The 21,765-nt window shown below is 45.8% G+C and overlaps 1 protein-coding gene across 2 annotated transcripts in view; it reads left to right on the top strand.

Moving 5' to 3' along the window:
• Positions 1–19,313, top strand: part of SPG21 (SPG21 abhydrolase domain containing, maspardin) — a 33,008-nt gene extending 13,695 nt beyond the window's left edge. For both annotated transcript variants that reach the window (XM_044279401.1, XM_044279402.1), the window contains exons 3-9: positions 1,021–1,182; positions 2,660–2,740; positions 4,508–4,653; positions 7,285–7,393; positions 8,083–8,190; positions 11,739–11,879; positions 17,868–19,313. In XM_044279401.1, the coding sequence (XP_044135336.1) occupies positions 1,021–1,182; positions 2,660–2,740; positions 4,508–4,653; positions 7,285–7,393; positions 8,083–8,190; positions 11,739–11,879; positions 17,868–18,002 (882 nt within the window). In that variant the 3' untranslated portion in view covers positions 18,003–19,313. The remainder of the gene's footprint in view (positions 1–1,020; positions 1,183–2,659; positions 2,741–4,507; positions 4,654–7,284; positions 7,394–8,082; positions 8,191–11,738; positions 11,880–17,867) is intronic.
• Positions 19,314–21,765: the final 2,452 nt, after the last annotated feature.

Genomic DNA, 21,765 nt, shown 5'->3' on the forward strand with positions numbered 1-21,765 from the left:
CGGCATCTTTGTGTATATATTATAAGGTAACCATCTGTCACACCAGTAAGTGAATACATCTAAGGCACTTTTTAGTAGTTATTGATTGTATATAATTAGTTAAATTATAATCAAATATCCACATGACAGGTTTCCTTTAAGTTATTCACACAAACTCCATTCACTTCTAAGGGGCCAGGGCTGTGTGAGAAACACACAATTTAGAACATACTATGATTTTTTTTTTTTTTTTTCCCCAGAATGTACACAGACCATTGAAATGAATGGGTCATGATTCAGTCCAGATGCTATGTGTTCACTACATGTATCCCGTCCGGACGGGAAACTCACTCACGTGAAAGAAGCCTTAGGCTCCATTCACACGTCCGTATGTGTTTTGCGGATCCGCACATTGCTGGCACTCTCATAGAAAATGCTTTTTCTTGTCCTCGATTGCAGACAAGAATAGCACATGTTCTATTTTTTTGCGGAACAGAAGTGCGGATCCGCAAATGTGGATGTGGACAGCGCATTCTGTCCCCATTGAAAATGAATGGGTCCGCACCCATTTTGCTAAATTGCGGAACGGATGTGGACCCGTTTTGCGGATGTGTGAATGGACCTTTAATGGTGCCTTAAGACCTGGTCAGGCTCCACCAGCATGTGAGCTGCTCTTTGACACAACTGCGGATAAATGAGGGAAGTCACTAATGGAGAACCCCCTTTTGCTGTTAATGGTTCCCAATGGGCTATTTTTTTTATTACGGTTTTGCTCCAATACAACATGGCAGTGACAAGATGAAGCAGAAGTAAGAAGCATATGGGTTTCTTTAGAGATGGAAAGTCTACAGCAGACGTTCCTTCGACTGAAAATTTGTTCCATTCATCGATTTCTGCAACAAAACTGCTGTGTGTGAATGTTCCCTATACTTTAGTGACAAGTCTATCCTCTACCTCTTCATGATGATCCAACTGGTGTGGTTCTGTGGTCTTATAGGGTAGTCCTGTTGGTAACATTTAACCCTGTAATTCTCTTCTCAGATCATTGTTGATGATGATGACAGTAAAGTGTGGTCCCTGTACGATGCTGGCCCTCGAAGTGTGCGCTGTCCCATTATATTTCTGCCTCCAGTCAGTGGCACAGCGGACATCTTCTTTCATCAGATCCTGGCGCTAACCGGCTGGGGATACAGAGTTATTGCTGTAAGTACTGAGCTGTTCAGTCACCACAATAGATGTAACAGATGGGGATCAGAATATCTATATGAAGGGGTGATTTCCATCTGGGCATTTATAGCCTTGCCACAGGGTAAGGGTCCCACCTCGGGAACCTGCATCTGTCTAAGAGATGGTGGGAACTGACCCTTGATTTACAGTGGCCACAAGAAAGTGCCCTCTTCTTAGATGCAGGTTCCAGAGAAGGGACCCATGTCCAGATGGGACTAACCCCTTAATGGCCACTCATATGTGGTTCTCTCCATTATATAAATATAGCCATACGCACTATGCTATTTTGAGTACTCCCATTTTAAAGGAATGGAAAGTGTCACATATGCAAGGCCCCTTCTTTGTTTACCATGGCCACTAGATGGGTCACAAGCTTGAGAGGTGGGACCCATACCTATCGTCTGGATAGGTCCTATCTGATCAGTGGTGGTCCAGCACCCGGGACTGATCAGCTATTTGAGAAGGAACTGGCACTCGCAGTAGAGCCACTGTCTTCTCGCAGCTTTGCCTAGGCCGGTGACGTCACATTCATTATTCACATGGCCTAGGCATTACACAGCTTCACTGAAGTGAATGGGGCTGGTCTGCGATACCAAGCACAGGCGCTACACAATGTACTGCGCTGTGCTTGGTGAGCAGAGAGAAGGCTGCGGCGCTATTGTGAGGACCTATGCCTTCTCAAACAGCTGATCGGTGGGGGTCCACAGATCAGATACTGGTGACCTGTCCAGAAATCTTGTAAAGCCCCCTTTAAATTAAATGTATTAATCATATCAAGGCTCTGTTAGTTGTATCTTGTATCTTTAATATAATTAGTCAGGGTTTACACCCATGAAATGTTAAATAGTGATAATCACCCTAGAAAACATACAGTAATAAATATAAAAGTAATCAAATAAAAAACTAAAAATAGCTAAAAACAAGTCAATGTGAACAATAATACATAAATAAATAATAATGTACATCATTACATAATCTAAAATTGGTTATGGAAGCTGAGGTGGCCCATAAGGCTTTTGTTCTCGTAATAGTTTTTGTCTGTCAAGAGGATGTTATTCCAGTTCATGTTACAGAATAGTTACACCATCTATATCAGAAAAAACCATGGAGAGTCCAGCTTCCAAAAAGTAACGTTCTTTATTCCAAAAATATGTTAAAATCCAACATGGCAACCCGGTCTACGCGTTTCAGATCTGCTAATCCCAATCCTTACACCATCTACCACTTATTTTACAATCAGTTTTTTGAAGCACTATCTTTTATTTTATCCACTGTACTGAACTATTCAATGACGCGCGCACTGGGAACTGCCCAGTATTCTCCACGCGGCCTAGTACCCGCTCCAGACTTTCATTTACTGTAACCTGAATGCCGTGTTCATCCTCTGCAGTTATCACATACATCTGTACACCAGTTTTCTGCAGAAAAGTAATCCTCACCCTGCCTCTTCCAGCTCCAGTACCCTGTATATTGGGATCATCTGGAATTCTGTGACGGATTTAGGAAGCTTCTGGATGATCTGCACTTGGATAAGGTGAGAGGACAGGTTAAGAACTGTTGCTTGCTTTCTGTCCATATCTAGAAGGATAAAAATGAGGATTTGGATTAGGTTTCACCCATGACCGTTAGAAAATATTTTACATTTGAATCAGCTAGAACTGCAATGGGCGAACCTGTCTGACATGTCTTCAGGCAATATGGAGGAAAAAACGGAAAGAGGGGCGGTAAGTGCTCCTAGTGTGTTATGGGCATAATGTGAAGGATGTGTGTATTACTGACAGTATACAAAGCTGTAAACAAATTTGTCCACACAGCAAGTCATTCTATTGCCATCAAGATAACGCATTTCAGGACTCTGCAGATCAGCAGGACATAAGTTATACAGTCAAATAAAGTTCAGGTGTCAAAGCCGAAGAATGTGTACAGTATGTATAGCTTTAAAAACCTGTCGCTGCACAGATCTTTCCTCCTTGGTATTGTCAGTGATGCACAAGGAGCACTCTATGGTCTGATCCCTTTTTCTGTTTCTCCATCTCTCACGTTCTATGATGGTTCAATCTGATGCTGGAGATTTTGTGACGTGGCACCTATGAATGTAAATGTCACGGTTCCCCTTGCCGTGGCTGCCAGTGCGTCAGGACACTGTCGGCAGCTCCACCCGGCGTGCAGGGACACCGATGTGTGAGCTGCGGCTGATGCCTGCATATGCAGGTGGCGGTGAATTTCTTGTCCTCTGGCTCCCCCTGCTGGTCCCCTGTGGTATTGGATTTCTGGATTGGTATTTTGACTACGTTTCTTGGCTTCTGGCGAATTGGTATTGTATTGATGTCCTGATTCAGACTTTTTGGTTTTCTCATTTGCTTCTGGCATTTTTGGAATTCATTGTCCGGCTAGCATTTGACCCTTTCCTTTACGAGTTTTCTTAGTGTTTTTTGTCTGTTTGGTGTTCCCGGTTTGTATGTCGCCCTCACACATATTACAGTATAGGGACTGTCGCCCTGTTGTGGGGTCACTGCCTCAGGTGGCTGTGACAGTAGTTAGGGATAGTGGCTCTGGTCCCTGTGTCCCATTATCCTGCCAGTTGGTCAGTTGAGGACCCTTTCAGTATTGTTCTACAGAGCTGTGTGATGCGCTGATACTTTGGTGAAGGCTCTCACAAATGCTTCATAAGTATGGATGCTTGTCCCGTCAAGTGCCCCATTTGTATGTTTCTAGGGAACGTACTGCGTGCCGCAAGCTGTACAGGTATAGTTGATCTCAGTTTTCTTTGGCAGAACTCATTGTAATGCGGTGTTTTCCCTGTAGTTTGTTGCCTCCATACAGCATTGGATTACATGGCTACATTTCGTATTACAAAACTTGACTGAGCGTGAATCCCTCTATGCCCCTGTGGCGCTGTATTGTGGCTTGGTACAACGTGGCGCTGTATTGTGGCTTGGTACAACGTGGCGCTGTATTGTGGCTTGGTACAACGTGGCGCTGTATTGTGGCTTGGTACAACGTGGCGCTGTATTGTGGCTTGGTACAACGTGGCGCTGTATTGTGGCTTGGTACAACGTGGTGCATGAGGATTGGAATACATGAATCGCACAGGATTCATGTGTTTTTGATCTATTAGTTTGCATTAGATAATTAATGAGATGGCCAAAGCAGGGAAGTGCAGAAGGTGATTTCTGTAATGATTTTTCTAAATTGCCGTGTCGGCCTCCTGTCACCTGAGATAAGTGGCGTCCATAGCTAGGGATCTCTGTGTCCATTAGAAGGACATTATGTCTCAGTTTTTTATCCCTTTTATATATAGGTTCACTTGTTTGGCGCATCCCTTGGTGGTTTTCTGGCTCAGAAATTTGCGGAGTACACACACAAGTCTCCCAGGGTCCAGTCCCTCGTCTTGTGCAATGCCTTCAGCGACACCTCCATTTTCAATCAGACTTGGACAGCGAACAGGTGAATGAACCATCGGGCAGCATATGATTAAAAATGACTAATGTATTGCTATGGTCTTGCTTCCTTTCCACAAGTACTTGAAAACTTGCTGATAGTTTTGGTCCATATCATTTTGAACAATGGCAGTGACCATGGTACCTTGTTATTAGGACATCTCCATAATAAAGTGGAGGTTCTGCGGTTTTATGAGCCAGAAGAGAGAGTGGCTCTTGTCCTGGCAAACCCTGCAAGTCCGTGCATTACATAGTAGCCCATTCAGCTGCCATGCAATGCTAGGTTTCTCCAGTAGTGAACTCTAGGATGGCACCCCCTGGTGATATCCATTGCGCCGCTATCTTTAGAGAAGTCAGATGCAATTTATAAAGGAGTTGTCTTTGAGAGACAAAGGACAGGATATGCCCTTAAAGAGGCTCTGTCACCAGGATCAACCCTAATAAGGGTACTTTCACACTAGCGGCAGGACGGATCCTACAGGCTGTTCACCCTTTCGGATCCGTCCTACCGCTATTTCGCCATGCCACCGGACCGCCGTTCTGTCCCTTTTGACCATAATGGGGACGAGGGCCTGGGCTGGGCTAAGCTCTGTTCACTTGAATGGAGCTTAGCCGCGCCCAGGCAAGTTGTGATCCTGGTGACAGAGCCTTTTTAATGTCTGATAGATGAGGGTTGCACCTCTGGGATCCAAACTAAGGGCTCATGCACACAACAGTATTAACAGTATTGCTTTTTCAGTGTTTTGCGGTCCGTTTTTTACGGATCCGTTGTTCCGTTTTTTTTTTTTTCCCGTTCCGTTTTTCCGTATGCCATACACAGTATACAGTAATTACATAGAAAAAATTGGGCTGGGCATAACATTTTCAATAGATGGTTCAGCAAAAACGGAACGGATACGGAAGACCCATTGACTTAAATGGAGCCAAGCACCGTGATTTGCGGACAAGAATAGGACATGTTCTATCTTTTCACAGTACTGAAATACTGAAACGGAATGCACATGGAGACACTTCAGTATTTTTTGCTGAACCATTGAAATGAATGGTTCAGTATATGTTCCGCATACTGAACAAAAAAAAAACGTCCAGTATACTGAACGCAAAATACTGTCGTGTGCATGAGTCCTAACACTGTTTCAGTAGCTTATGTACAAGTGAATAGGAATTCCAAAAAAGTGTAGCACAACTCGTCTGTCTGTGTAGTCCCAACCACATCTGTTTTTTGCATCCAGATTGGGCGCCCATCCTCTTCCAATCTGAGATGGAAATACACCTTTAATCCTGTGTTATTTTTTTATATTTTTTTCTTCACTGTTTCCACTGTAACTAACTGCGGCATCCACAGGAGCACACGGGCAGAGCTAATCAGGGTCTCCTTAGACCCTGCAGCTCTGCTCCTGCCCCAGACACCCCCGGCAGTCACGTGACCACCAGGACTAACAGAGGAAGCGGCTCTGCTGCTTCCTGCTCTCTCCACCATGCACTCAGGTACCGCTCTCCTGCCAGCACAGGAGAAGGCAGAAGTGGGTCCCTTCAGGGTCTCCGCTTTGTCAGCCGGGACCTGACCTACACCTGCTAGATTGCAGGAGCAAGAGCTTTAATCTTTAAAGGGGTTCTGCACTTTATTTAAACTGATTATCCTCTGGATAGATCATCAGCATCTGATCGGTAGGAGTCTGACACCCGGGACCCCCGCCAATCAGCTTTTTGAAAAGGCAGTGGCACTCCAGCAGCGCCGCAGCCTTCTCACTGTTTACCACCAGCCCAGTGACATCACGACTAGTATCAACTTGCCTGGGCGCGGCTAAGCTCCATTCAAGTGAACAGAGCTTAGCCCAGCCCAGGCCAGTTGATACTAATTGTGATGTCACTGGGCTGGCGGTAAACGGTGAGAAGGCTGCGGCGTTGCTGGAGCGCCGCTGCCTTCTCAAACAGCTGATCGGCGGGGGTCCCGGCCGATCAGAAGCTGATGATCTATCCAGAGGATAGATCATCAGTTTAAACAAGTGCAGAACCCCTTTAAATTAAATCGCTGCCTGCATGTGTGTATATATGTGCTATCTGCAAGGGGCATGTTCAGATAGGACGTCTATACAGTGGGTAGTCGGGAAGGGGTTAAAGCTCCCATAGGAATACATGGAGAAACTGACTTCCGGTCTACACATAAGATGCTGTGTCAGTTGGAGAGTCACATGACATAGCAGAGGATCAGAAGGGAGATTAAAACTCAGATACAGCCACTGGTAAGATAATTACATTGACTACAGATTACATCAAGTACCTTTCTAACAGGTCAGTGAATCACATTTTTGGCGAGAGTTCTTCTTTACAGGGATTATCCAGGAAAACATATCGATGACCTATCCTCAAGATAGGTCATCAATATCATATCAGCAGGGGTCCGACAGCCAGTACAGCTCTTGGAGACTGGGCGCTGCTGCCTCTTCCTAGGCCAGTGAGGTCACCATACATCGGTCACGAGGCAATGGGACTATATAATGTACAGCACTGTGCTTGGACCCTCAGTGTTCACCTGAGCTCCGGTGGGCACACCACTCCCTGAAACAGGGGTCGTCCTAATTTATCTTCAAGCACTAGACGTGTGTATCATTGTAGTTTTTAATGTCCTATTTTGCAGCTTTTGGCTCATGCCTGCATTTATGCTGAAGAAGATTGTCCTGGGAAACTTTGCTTCTGGCCCTGTGGATCCTGTGATGGCAGATGCCATTGACTTTATGGTAGATCGGGTAAGAAAGCAATTCCTCACCTAACATATTCTGCACTGTAAGTAACACAACACAGTGGCATTATCTCAATTATAACTGCCGCCAATAGTGGTGTTGCTGTTTGGGAAAGCCAGCAAAGCTATAAGTTGAAGGGATCCAAACCTGTTTTTGGCACTAAAGGTACAACTCCTGCATTAAGCCAGATTGTAGTCTTAGGTGTCAGATCTATTTGCATGACTTCTGATAGGATTATTAGGTGAAAACTGCACCTAAATGCCTCTGTCAATATCAGATCATGTATCCACCTGATCCTTCATACTCCTCATTATTGGGCACTGCCAAAATCTTGTGACCTAGATTTTATTTTACCCCTATAGCTCTGACATATTCTGCGATGCTTTATAGACATTATCATCACATCGCTGTCCCTAGTGGAGCTCACAATCTATGATCCCTATCAGAATGTCTTTTAGAGTGTGGGAGAAACCGGAGAACCCACGCAAGCACAGGGAGAACATACAAACTCCAGGCAGATGTTGTCCTTCGGAGATTCAAACCCAGGACCCCAGAGCTAACCACTGAGCCACCCTGCTGCTTGCTGTTGCTTAATGGGGATCTGTTTAGGAAACGGCTGGTGATGTACCACTCATAATAGTTTTTTTGCAACTAGTGGTTTCTAAACAATAATTAAGCCCTTTCTTGTTTCTTAGCTGGAAAGTCTCAGTCAGAGTGAACTTGCATCTCGTCTTACCTTAAATTGCCAGAATTCATACGTTGAGCCACACACAATCCGGGACATTGCTGTCACCATAATGGATGTGAGTACTCTTCTTTATCTGCAACTTCATACACCTTTTGCTATATTTGATCATGGGTTTACTACATATTTAACCCCTTAAGGACCCATGACTTACATGTACGTCATCTCTAGACGTGACTTAAGGACCAGAGAAGTACATGTACGTCATGGTGATCGGGCGGGTGCAGGAGCTGCTCCCACCCGATCAGCGGCAGGGGTCTGGCAGTCACTGGCCAGACCCCTGCTGTATGTGCCGGCATCGGTGAAATCACCGATGCTGGCACATTAATGGTCTTCTGTCACCCCACTAAAGTCGTTTTTTTTTTTGTTTTTTTTTGGGGCTAGTTAAATTCCTTATACTGCGATATATGAAAATATAATGGTGTTACTTACTTTCCTTCAGCAGCTTCTTATAAAAACTAACTTTTATAATATGTAAATTAGGTCTCTACCAGCAAGTAGGGCGTCTACTTGCTGGTAGCTGCCTCAAAAAACCGCCCCTCGTCGTGTTGATTGACAGGGCCAGCCGCAATCTCCTCCGGCCGGCCCTGTCAGCATTTCAAAAATCGCGCGCCTGTGTTCATTCGGCGCAGGCGCTCTGAGATGAGGCTCGCCTCCTCAGCACTCCCTCAGTGCGCCTGCGCCGATGACTTCTTCTCTTTCGGTGATGTCATCGGTGCAGGCGCACCGAGGGAGTGCTGAGGAGGCGAGCCTCCTCATCTCAAAGCGCCTGCGCCGAATGAACACAGGCGCGCGATTTTTGAAATGCTGGAGGAGGAGATCGCGGCTGGCCCTGTCAATCAACACAATGAGGGGCGTTTTTTTTGGCGGCTACCAGCAAGTAGACTCCCTACTTGCTGGAAGAGACCTAATTTACATATTATAAAAGTTCGTTTTAATAAGAAACTGCTGAAGGAAAGTAACACCATTATATTTTCATATATCGCAGTATAAGGAATGTAACTAGCCCAAAAAAAAGACTTTAGTGGGGTGACAGAAGCCCTTTAACCCCTGCACGGCCGTGGTCAATCGCAGCGCACAGCTCATAGCCAGGCTATGAGCTGTGCGCTGCGATTGGCCAGCAGTGCAGCAAGGGACACTCCTCCTACAAGAAATCAGTCAGAGGGAGCGCAGACACCGGAGCCTATACCGGGCGAACGGAGCGGCGCCCAGACTTACTAGTAAGTGCAGGGGGACCCCTGGGCGCCGCCGCTCTGCCCACAGGTATAGTTAGATTTTAGTTTGTAGAGTAGTGAAAGGTCCTCTTTAAAGTGGCCCTGGAAAAAAACACTAAAAGTGGCCCTGTTTTGTACTTGGATCCAAATTGATGGATGGCAGGGCCAGCAATAACATATTCTGGCACATTATACCACCCAAACAGAACCAAATACCACAGTCCATCACAAAATACTGCCAGCAGCACAAAATACATCCCCAAATACTTCCACAGGCGGCCAGGTCTATGTTTAATCTGCCCCTGCCGTGACCTATTACATGGACAGATAGAGCAGATGATTGTCGGGAGTGAAGTGTTCCCTCCCGTCAATCGCCTGCTCGCTAGAGGAGGAAACCGCTGCTATTCGATGCAGCGATCTCCTCCGTATGGGGACAAGCGATCACTAATGCATTGCTCATCCCTATACTGTCTCATTGTTTGCTGGCAGCAGAGCACCTATTGCACAGCGCCATCTGCTGCTGGCAAACCAGGATTTTAAAACATGTTAAAGGGAACCTGTCACCAGGATTTTGTGTATAGAGCTGAGGACATGGGTTGCTAGATGGCCGCTAGCACATCCACAATATCCAGTCCCCATAGCTCTCTGTGTTTGTGTAAAAAAAAATAAAAAATGATTTGATACATATGCAAAATAACCCGAGAGGAGTCCTGTCCCCGATTCCTCATGTATTTTTTATTTATTTTTTTACACAATAAAAGCACACAGAGCTATGGGGACTGGGTATAGTGGATGTGCTAGCGGCCATCCAGCAACCCATGTCCTCAGCTCTATACACAAAATCCTGGTGACAGGTTCCCTTTAAAAGATCTTGATTACCAAATCATTGGGTAATCAGTGGCAATGTTATACTGCCAGGTGATCGTTAACCAGCGTTCATACACACGCTGGTTAGCGATTATCTTAAAAATAATCTGCCAGTGTAATGGGGCCTTGAGTCAGTGATGTGTGAGCCAAAACCAGGTGTGGGTCAAAATCGCATTACAGATGCAAATCTTTCTATTATACCTTACCTCGCAATCGCTGATCAAACACTGACTGTGCGAACTAGTAATTGTCCTAATAACATCCAGTCTCACAGTGATGGAGTATAATGTATGATAAGTTTAAAGGGGTTGACATTGACATATCCTCAGGTGTCGAGCCCCCCACTGATCTGATATTGATGACCTACCTGTAGGATAGCGCATCAATATCTATCTAAGGGCTCTTTCACACTTGCGTTGTCAGGATCCGTCGTGTACTCCATTTTCTGGAATTTCACGCCGGATCCAGAAAAACGCAAGTGAACTGAAAGCATTTGAAGACGGATTAGTCTTCAAAATGCGTTCAGTCTTACTATGGCAGCCGGGACGCTATTAAAGTCCTGGTTGCTGTAGTAGTGGGGAGCGGGGGAGCAGTATTCTTACCGTCCGTGCGGCTCCTGGGGCGCTCCAGAATGACGTCAGAGCACCCCGTGCGCATGGATGACGTGATCCATGCGATCACGTCATCCATGCGCGTGGGGCGCCCTGACGTCACTCTGAAGCGCCCCGGGAGCCGCACGGACGGTAAGTATACTGCTCCCCCGCTCCCCAATACACTTTACCATGGCAAACAAGACTTTAGCGTCCTGGCAGCCATGGTAACCATTCAGAAAAAGCTAAACGCCTTTCAATGGGCATTAATACCGGATCCGGCCTTGCGGCAAGTGTTCAGAATTTTTGGCCAGAGCAAAAAGCGCAGCATGCTGCGGTATTTTCTCCGGCCAAAAAACGTTCTGGTCCTGAACTGAAGACATCCTGATGCATCCTGAACGGATTTCTCTCCATTCAGAATGCATTAGGATAATCCTGATCAGGATTTTTCCGGCATAGAGCCCCGACGACGGAACTCTATGCCGGAAAAGAACAACGCTAGTGTGAAAGAGCCCTAAAAAGGTAACGAACCCCATTTAAAATAAACATATAAAATAGTAATACCTTTTTTAAAGGAATAAAAAATAAATAAAAAAAGGAATATGTCCAGAAAAAAAAGTGAATTAAAAAAATGCTACACTGATTAGGTATCCACACAACTGTAGTTACCTGAAGAATTTACTAAAAGGTGAAAGGTATGAAATAAACTAAAGAAACAATGACTGAAATAAGGATCATACAGCAACGTCGGTAAAAAAAAGTTATGGCTACTGAAATGTGGATCATTAAGGAGTTAAATGTCAGTGCAGCTATTGTATTTCTGTAAATGTTCATTGGAGCACGTCCCTGTGCATGAGCCCTTAGGTTAACACAGATTGAATGAGGTCGTCGTGAACATGCCTTTTTAAATGCACTTTTATTCTTACTTTGTGCAGGTATTCGATCAGAGCGCTCTCTCAACAGATGCCAAAGAAGAAATGTACAAGCTGTACCCTACTGCCAGGAGGGCCCACCTGAAAACTGGGGGAAACTTCCCGTACTTGTGCCGGAGTGCAGAAGTCAACCTTTATGTACAAGTATGCATAAGTCTTCAGTGTACTGGGCCAGATCTGTGTTATAGTAATATAGTAATGCAGAAAGATTTGAAGAAAATCCAGCTCCACTTGTATAAAGGAATATGTTTATTTTGCTTGCGATAAAATCTCATCCATAAGTTACAAAAAATAGCAGTAATATAGTAAGGTTCAGAAAGATTTAACCTTTAAGTAAAGTCACCGCACTCAGTTTTTTTTCATATTTCATTTATTTCTTTTTTTTATTATTTTATGTGATCCACCACCAGATCGTACAAGGATGCATGGAATACAGCAATGTTTGACCTGAAACGTTGCTGTATTTCATATAGTCTTGTGCGATCTGTTGGTGAAATACAAAGACACACCTTATGCAAGAAAAAAAATTGCTGTACCTGTACTTAAGCATTCTGCATTCACAGACCTAGTAGTGGAAAGGGTCACTGTGGATGAGCACTGACCGAACGCTACTGAAAAATTGTTGCCATCTTATGTAAAGCGAGGTTCAGAAAGTCCATCTAGTTCTTCTGCCATGTCCATCCAGATAAAAGCATAAACCCCCATGATACTGACTCAAGCCCCTGGATGATCTACAGAAATTTGGTAGCTATAGCTATTAAAACTATTGCACTCAAGACATCAAGACCTTTTTTAAAGGAAATGTGTCGGCAAAAATATTATGTCAGTTAAAACCAGATAGTGACACACACCTCTTTTTTCCCCCCCCTATTTCTGTTCTTATTTTTTGATTGCAGATGTTTGTATTCTATTTCCTAAACATGATTATGGGGCTGCCATCTTGCCTGAGCTGTTCTTAACAGCATTAAGAAAATTGCTTTACGGCAGCCCCATGCGCCATAGACCCAGGGTCAGGAGGGGACCTCATTGACTGCTATGTGAGAGTTTTCTAGGCATGCTTTGTGACATGTGCAGAGGTCATTATGTATTCTTTCTCGCCCATATTCATTGGGGGACACAGCAACCGTGGGTATAGCTATGTCATCTAGGAGGCGTTGACACTAGGCAGAAGTTGTTAGCCCCCTCCTACTGCAGCTATACCCCCTCTAGCCTGGAGAAGAGGTTCCGTTTTTTCTACTGTCAATAGGAGGCAAGACCTTCCTCATGCCAGTGTTGGTTCGCCACACTGCCTTCTCCCCCACAAGAAGACCAGGTGGACCAGGGCAGCCTCATTCTCCTGCATCCCGCCAGCGGAAGGGTCACCTGTCCAAACCACTACGGTGCCAGTAACTGAAGAGGTGACCCTCCTGGAGCAGAAGAAGGGTGAAGATAGCGGCAAGACAGATGAGTAATGCCTGCTCCCGGCCCCCCGGTGGTTTCTAAGGCTTGGGATAACCTAGGCATGCGCTTTTCCACCCCTAAGAAGCTGGATGTTTTATATCCATTCCCAGCGGATTGTGTGTCCACGTGGGCATCCCCTCCCAAGGTCGACCCACCAGTGGCATGGCTAGCCAAAAATACAGCTATTCCTGTAGCCAATGGATCCTCCCTTCAGACCGCTGAAGACCATCAGATGGAATCCTTGACTAAATCCTACAGGGTCAGCCCTTAGGCCCGTTTTCGCCTCCGCGTGGGTGGCAAAGGCGATCTCTGAGTGGGGCAGCCAGCTGGACCAGGACTTGGTATTCAAGGTCCCTGGTCAGGACCTCCCTTTCTTTGGCACAGCTGATCACCCAGTCGTGGCAGTTCCTCTGTGAGGTGTCCTTGGACGCAGGTGCGCTCTTCAGCGCTTGCAGTGACCTTATGACGCAAGCTCTGGCTAAAGGTGTGGGCAGTGGACGCGACTTCCAAGCGTTCCCTAACCGGACTTCCCTTCGCCGGGGCCCGTCTCTTTGGGACCCTGCTGGACGAAATTATTTCCGAGGCCACAGGAGGTAAGAGCACCCATCTCCCACAACCTAGAGTGAAGCGTGCCTCACACGCCAGGTCAGGGGGTGTAGTTTTAATTCTTCCAGGCCATTCAGTCCCTCCTGGTTAGATGAGTCATCTCTCCTGTTCCCCCAGCAGAGAGGTTCAAGGGGTTCTAATCAAACCTTTTTGTAGTCCCCCAAAAAGGAGGGCTCTGTGTGCCCAATCCTGGACCTCAAACTGCTGAACAGTTTCCTCCGCCTCCAGCGGTTTCGGATGGAATCCCTTTGTTCCATAATTGCTTCTCTGGAACTTGGGGAATTCCTTTCGGCTGTAGATATCCAGGACTCATATCTTCAGGTCCCCATTGCAAGGAGCCATCAGAGCTTCCTGAGGTTTGCAATTGGAGACTCGCATTACCAATTTGTCACCCTTCCATTCGGACTGGCGACTGAGCCTTTGGTCTTCACGAGTTTTCCCTCCCAGGACAGTCCAAGGCACATGGTCTCGGTCGGAGTCCAAGCTTCTGATCAATGTCCTGGAGCTCAGGGCCATTCTTCTATCCCTCCAGCACTGGACACATCTCCTAAAGGGTCTCCCGGTCAGAGTTTAGTCGGACAACGCCACGGCTGTGGTGTACATCAACCACCAGGGTGGAATGCGCAGCTTCGCAGTGATGCAGGAATCTGCCAAGATCTTGCGGTGGGCGGAGGCCCACGTACCGGCAATTTCAGCAATCTACATCCCGGGTGTGGAGAACTGGACTGCAGACTTCCTCAGCAGGACGAATAGATCCTGGCGACTGCACCTGGAGGTGTTCGAGGCGATCTGTCTACGTTGGGGTCGTGGCCTCGAGACTCAATCGGAAGCTTCCCACCTTTCTCTCCCGAGCAAGAGATCCGGAAGCTTGGCAGGGGTTCTCCCTCCTATAAGTGTTTCCCCCTTCCCCCTCCTACCCAGGGTTCTATGGAAGATCAGGATGGAGGGCATTCTGACAATCCTAGTCGCCCCAGATTGGCCCAGTCACGCGCTGACATCGTTCTCCTTCTAGGAGACGTCCCTTGGTCACTGCCACTCGGACTACCTTCTTACACGGGGTCCCGGTCTTCCATCAGCATTTAAGGTCTCTTCGACTGACGGCGTGGCTATTAAAACCGCCATTCTGACGCGAAGAAGGTTTTCGGCGGATGTCATCCGCACTATGATTCAGGCCAGAAAGCCTGCATCGTCCAGGATCTATTACGGGACCTGAAGCCAGAACATACTAACTATGAACATACTGGAGGCTATAACCGGAGAACGAAGCCGCGCCCGTAGGATAACAGTAAGTGCAGGGGGATCCCTGGGCGCCGCTCTACACGTCTGTATAGTCAGTTTAGATACTTTATTCTGGTGAAAGGTCCTCTTTAAAGGTGTTATCTTGGATAAGATATTGATGGTTAACCTCAGGATAGGTCATTAACATCAGATCTGCGGGGCTCTAACCCCTGCTGATTAGCTGTTAGAAGAGGCTAGGCACTCCCGTGAGCATGGCTGCCTTTTCCGAGGCCAGTGACATCACCATTCCTCAGTCACGTGGCCTACTTATAGCTCAGCCCTATTCAAGTCAAAGGGGCTGAGCTGCAATGCCAAACTTGGCTGTTATCTAATGTACAGGGCCGTGCTTGGAGAGCACAGCAGCTCCCTAAAAAAAAGCTGATCAGCGGGGGTGCCATGATTCAGACCCCTGCCGATGTGATAATGATGACCTATCCTGAGGATTGGTCATGATTTTCTTTTTCTAAGATGATAACCTTTTTAAAAGGGATGCCTGGCTTCAGGAGGGAACACCGAAGTGGCCAGTGTTTGGCTGCAGCAGTCATGTGTTGTTGACATGACCTCACCGCTGCAGCCGGGTAAATGGAGTCCAGCTGGGAAGATTGGAGTGGTGGGGTGGGATCTGCCAGGTAAGTGCTTATTAGTTCCTTATTGCTGGCTGATCCTGAGGGTTGTCTGGTTTTCTCCTAAAACCAGACATCCCTATTAAAAAGAGTAACTAAACCTATTTTTTTTAAAAGGGGGGGCAGAAGTGTGACCCTTAGCTTTCATCGGCTCTGCATGGCTTTTCAAGCATGTGGAGTACCGATGCCATATATGCTTTATGTACCGGAATAATCCATAGTCTACATTCCTGAACAGCGAAGCAGATGAAATCCAAAGGGGAAGAGCACACCGAGCAGCACTTCTGCCTCTCATTTCTTTCAACCAAGGTTTAGTAATCCTTTAAATCACTGTTCTTAGAGTTAAGATCCGCTCCATACAAAGCAGCATCAATACAAGCATGTAGCCGAACATCTAGCTACAAATACAATCCATCTTTATTTTCTTACCTAATACAAAGCAGTGTCCTAAATTTAAAAATGGAGTAGCTGCAGCCCATTTTATCAGAATAGAATAGAGTTCATGTTTCCTCTTTCTTCGGTTTTCCTTCACTTAAATTGCAACCTGTCCAAGTAGTCCTGAGTGTCATACAGTACCAGCAAAGTGAATGAGATACGTCAACTCTCGTGTACACTTTACATATTTTTTCGGTGCAGAATTTGAAATCTGCAGCATGTCAATTGTTACAGTGGATTTCACCCTTTGCTATACAAAGGCTGAGATTGGGGCAAAACTGCATTAAATTCGGTATGCAGATTCTGATGCTGAGATATGGGCTCAGAAATTGTGTGTGCAGGTAGTCTTGGGATCCTTTCATACAGCTGATTTTCTACGAGTGCTGACTGATGATATAACAAATCAGTCAGCACTCTGGTAAAGAGGCTTCACACTGGCGGATGAATCCAGTATAGGGGGAAAAACAATCTTTACTACGATCATTCGTCTGCCTTTATGGTCCCTTTACACGGGACGATGATCTAGCAGATTGTTGGGAAGGAAGCCTGTAAAGGGCCCATTACACTTTTTCATTTTATGTCTGCATCACATCCCCTATTTAATTGGAAACCAGCCTTCCCATGAACGTTTGTTCAACTCATCACTAGGCTCAAGTAAAGGGGCCGTTACCTGCAGCTCTAAATTAAATTTTATCTGTTGAGTGAATTATCTGGAATAAGGTGCACAGATAACACTTATGAAAACCCTCAGAGGGTGCTGCCACCATTCACTGTCCATGGGCTATTATTGCTGTTTTGCCTAATTGATGTGAAGTAAAATAATCTTTAACTGGGTTCTTCAGGCTTTTAATATTGATGACCTATCCACAGGATAGGTCATCGATATCAGATTGGCAGGGGTCTGACACCTGGCTCCCCCGCGGATCAGCTGTATGAGGAGATGGTGCACAGTGCACATGCCATCTCCTGTCTCTTCCTGCTGCTGCTTCTGTGGCAAAGCAGCAGGAAGAGAGACTGCACGTGCACACTGCATTCACCTTCCCTTCATACAGCTGATTGGCGGGGGTGCCGGCCGATGTGATATTGATGACCCATCCTGAGGATAGGTTATGAATATTAAAAGCAACCCCTTTAATACCAGACCCAGCTCATTGGCAGGTTTTACTTTTCAGCCAGTCACATAATATGAGGGTTGCCTATTTGTCACGTGATTTCCTAAAAAGCAGTATGTGACTTAGTACAGTGAGACTCTTCTCTGCCTGAGACTCCGGTAAGCAGAATTTGCACTGGCAGCAGGAAAGGTTTGGGGGCTGCTGCTTTCCCTGTACTGCAGTTTATAAAAGAGGTTTGCCAAGCTTTGTCTAAGACTTGTACTCCTAGGGCAAACTTAATCATGCAGCCTAATTTGCAATTTTGCCGAACCGGTGCGGACCCATTCATTTCAATGGGGCCGCAAAACATGTGGACAGCACACCGTGTGTTGTCCGCATCCGTAGTTCCGTTCCGCGGCCCCGCAAATAATATATAGCATGTCCTATTGTCCGCGATTGCAGACAAGAATAGTCATTTCTATCATAGGGCCGACCATGTGCGGTTTGCAAAATGCGGAAGGCACACTGCCGGTATCCATGTTTTGCACATCCGCAAAGCACTACGGCCGTCTGAATGAGCCCTAAATGAAAAGTAAAATGTCTCCACATTCCTTTCCTTTCATTTTAATTGAAGACCTCACGGTTTGCTTATTTTTCAGATTCACCTGCGTCAGTTCCATGGCACCAGATATGCAGCAATAGACCCCACTATGATGAGTGAGGAGGAGTTGGAGGTACAGAAAGGAAACCTCCACCCGAGTGAGGAATCTCAGGAGACTGAACCCTTATTATAAGACTACATCATTCCTCGTGTTCTGTCAGCCAGGTGGCATTTACTGAAGGGTACTTCAAGACGGATGTAAGGAGTAATGAAGTGACACGTCAGCCACGTTTTAGAAGTTCTGAAATCTGACACTGTGCATTAGAGACTTGACCGGTTTTACTGCTCAGAAAGACTTGGGCCGCGCAAGTGATCAGAATCGGCCAGATGCGCAGACATTTCCTGACGCACGACGCCAATTCTGGACAGGGCTGCAATATTTTTCCTGATTGGAAACTATCCTGTGTCCTGGTCCTCAAAAATGAACTTGGACCTATTAATTGTTAAAATTTAAAGGGGGAATCTGTACCTAAAAGGGCTCTTTCAGGTAACCTGTAAAGAAAATACACTTTCAGCAGTACTTACCCTTCTGTTGCTCTGCCAGTTCCACTATCTTGGCTGCAGGCTGTTCCTCTGTCACGATCGGAGATGCTGTATCTACATTATTCAGTGGAACAGGAAGAAACGGCAGCACATCCAGTTGCGACGTCAGAGGAAGAGCCTGCAGCCAGGATTGCGAACTAGCAGAGCGAAGAAAGGGTAAGTACTGCTGAAAGTGTATTCTCTCCACAGGTTGGCTAAAAGCCATTTTAGATGAGGCCCGGACAACCCCTTTAATGTACAGTAGTTCACTGTAGCTAACTTTTTTTTCCGCTCCCTCTTCAGAGTATACGGGAAACTTTGTGCTGGGGTAACGGACCAATTCCTATGCTGTTAAGCACCCTTAGAGTGCCTGCAATGGAAAGCATGTCAGACGTATAAAAATGGCTGTTGTGGGTGTTCTGTTCCTTTTTTAAAAGTTCAGTATTATGTTTCATCCTGTCATTTATTTAATGCTGCAAAACGCCCAAAATATTAAACGGTTCACATGCAAACCATTAAAGCATATTGTAAGGCATCGATCATGAAGAGAAATCCAATCAAACAATTGTAATGTCCAATACCAGTCCTTAATATCCACCTGGAATACAGTATAACACATTGTAAGGAAGAAAAGCAAATGCAAGCTGTGCTGGCAGCAGATCTTCAGGACAGGTCCAGTGCCTTACTTCTTTTCATGTTGTGTCGACACTTTGTATTCGGAGTGCAGTTGTATATAGTTTAGCTGTACATTACATTTATATTTAGCTGTATATTGTGTTTTTGTAATATGGATTTTCATTCTTTACATTTTCTTTCACATTTTGAAGTGCCAATCTCCATAAATCTGACTGGAAAGGCTTCCAAGGAGCATACAATCTCAAGTTTTTAATGGAGTTTGTGTTTGAATAAAGCAGTAATAGTACATGTTTTTCTTTTACTCTTGGCTTTTATCCTTCCTGAGGCTCAAGTGTTCTCTGAACATAGGTAGAAAGTGCATCGATGGCTTTACCTCTAGACATCCATCTTAGACAGTATCCACAGTTTTGTAGTAAATTTTGTTACCCTACACCCTCACGGTCTGTAATGTCCACTAGGCCTGCAACCAAGGGAAATTCTGCCGTAGCCATATTGCCATAAAGTACTATTCTGAAGGCACTGCAAAAACACTTATACATTTTCTACTTTAAACAATATAACTCATTAGAAGAAAATCATTTTCCCTAGTTGTCTTCATGATGCCACATCCTGAGACTGACTTCCCCTGATAGGACAGGAAAAACAGAGAGGTTTGAATCCCACCCCTCCCCTCCATCACTAGTGTTTTCCCCGACGCCTCCACAACGGCACTTATAGGAGGATGTCGCCCAGCCTCGCCTCGGTCCTTGGGGTCCTTCCCCATGCTTATGTGGGAGAGCTGGAGCAGAGAACGGGTCCTCAGGGCCTCCCTTCCTGTTCCTGGGAATAATCCCTGCTTGCAGGCATCCCCGGGCGCGTGTGTGATAGTTTCCCGGCCTAACTATCGCGGGGTCTGATGTCAGCGGGCGAGATTCTCCTTGGTCAAGAGAATCTCGTGAGAAGGTGGAGCAGAATTTAAAAATTCCATTAAAGGTTCAGTGGTGGCGTCCTCGTGCTGCACTAGTACCATGCTGGCCCCCTGGAGACATGGACACTGCCAAAATGCCTGTGGATCCCTCTGCCTCAGCCCGGTAAGCCTCCTCCCCAGAGGAGAGATATGCTTAAGCTGTATATGCTATACTATACGCTGTATTGCTGTACTTGGTGCCTGCTGCTTTCCACCACCGGTGAAGGGTCTGGCCTCTCAAATAGTTTTTTTGCTGGTCTCTAAATTTGCTCCCCATTTTTTGTTTTAGGCCAGAGAGACTGACCCCAAAACCGTCTGGTGGAGAACTGGCATGGAAAAAATGTGCCATTTGTCACAAAGCACTCTCTTCCAAATCTAAAAAACCCTCTGTGCCCCAAATGCACAGAAAAGATTGTCTCAGTGGAATCTCCTTCCCTTCTCGAGTCTGAGGTTAATAATAAAAGAAGTTAATGGGGCAGTAGACCTAAGAATGCAGTCATCCCCAAGACCATCCACCTCTCAAAGATCTCTAGCCTCTGACACAGGGTTTGAATTGGATGAAGGGGAATTGTTTTCTGGGTCAGACTCCTCTTCTTCTGATGACTGCTCGGGGAAACCTCTTTCAGCTGGAAGAAACGGATTCATGGCTCGCAGAAGCCAAGAAAGTGTTTTCTGATAAAACATATACCCAGAAAAAATTCACACCATCATTCAAATCAGCCTTTAAGGAACTTAATAAATTATACCGTGAACACATCTCCAGCTGGTGGGAGGTACAAAGCCTAGACAACTATATCAAGCATGGAATTGTCCCCAGAGGTCTAAGAATTCCCATTGTCCCAGTACCTAAACAAAGGAGCGCAGGATTTAATGGTAGATCGGAGCAACTAGCTACAACAAGCTCTATACAATTTATGACCCTACTGCTCGAGGAAGAAAAAATTCAACTGGAGAACTACGGCAAGAAATCGAAGGCACAAATTGAGATAACAAAAACATTCTCACAAGATCTGGAATTCAGCAACGCCGAAAAACGACTACAGACGTCAGTTGAAAAATTTCAGTACTGCCTACAAGACAGGAAACACAGACAATTCAATCACGATCTGGCGGAGTTTAAAGAAAACAAGGCCTATTGCGTCCTTCGCGAGAAACCAACAGCTAGAGAGGCAGCATCTGACCTTTCCACCACAGAAACCGATATCTCAGACAGCGAGCGGGAACAGCCCAATAGAAATAAAACTAGAAACTCTTACAGGAGAGGAAGGGGCCAATCTAGTGGTGCCCCATCTAATTTTTTAGACCAGGGCATCTCTTATCCCCTGAGAAACCGCTCCAGGCAATGGGAGCAACAGGGCCCGAAATAATAATCTATCTAAAAGGCCGCTATCATCCTCGGAAATGGCGGTACCGAGTAAGGGACTCTCATTTGTCCTGACACAGCGCTTTAATGAATTTTCATGGGTAAAAGATCTGAATTTATTTATCCGGCAACTTAGATGGCACAAATGCTTTAAGTCAGGAGACAAGCGCCAGTGTCGTGAACTGGGAAATCCTGTTGATATGCTGGAGGATGTGAGACTATTGAATAGTCTATCCGACACCAACGATCAGGATGAATGAAAAGGACCCTTCACCTCCCTAAGGGCAAAAAGCAAAAAAATGCCCCCGATAGGAGACATCTCACTGCCCTTACTATTATCCCTGGGCGCCGCTCCGTTCTACCGTTATGTCCTCCGGTATCTTCGCTCAGTAGGTTATAGTAGGCGGAGACTTAGGACTCTAGGTTATA

Source organism: Bufo gargarizans, chromosome 2 (assembly GCF_014858855.1).
Source record: "Bufo gargarizans isolate SCDJY-AF-19 chromosome 2, ASM1485885v1, whole genome shotgun sequence".
Lineage (NCBI taxonomy): Eukaryota > Metazoa > Chordata > Amphibia > Anura > Bufonidae > Bufo > Bufo gargarizans.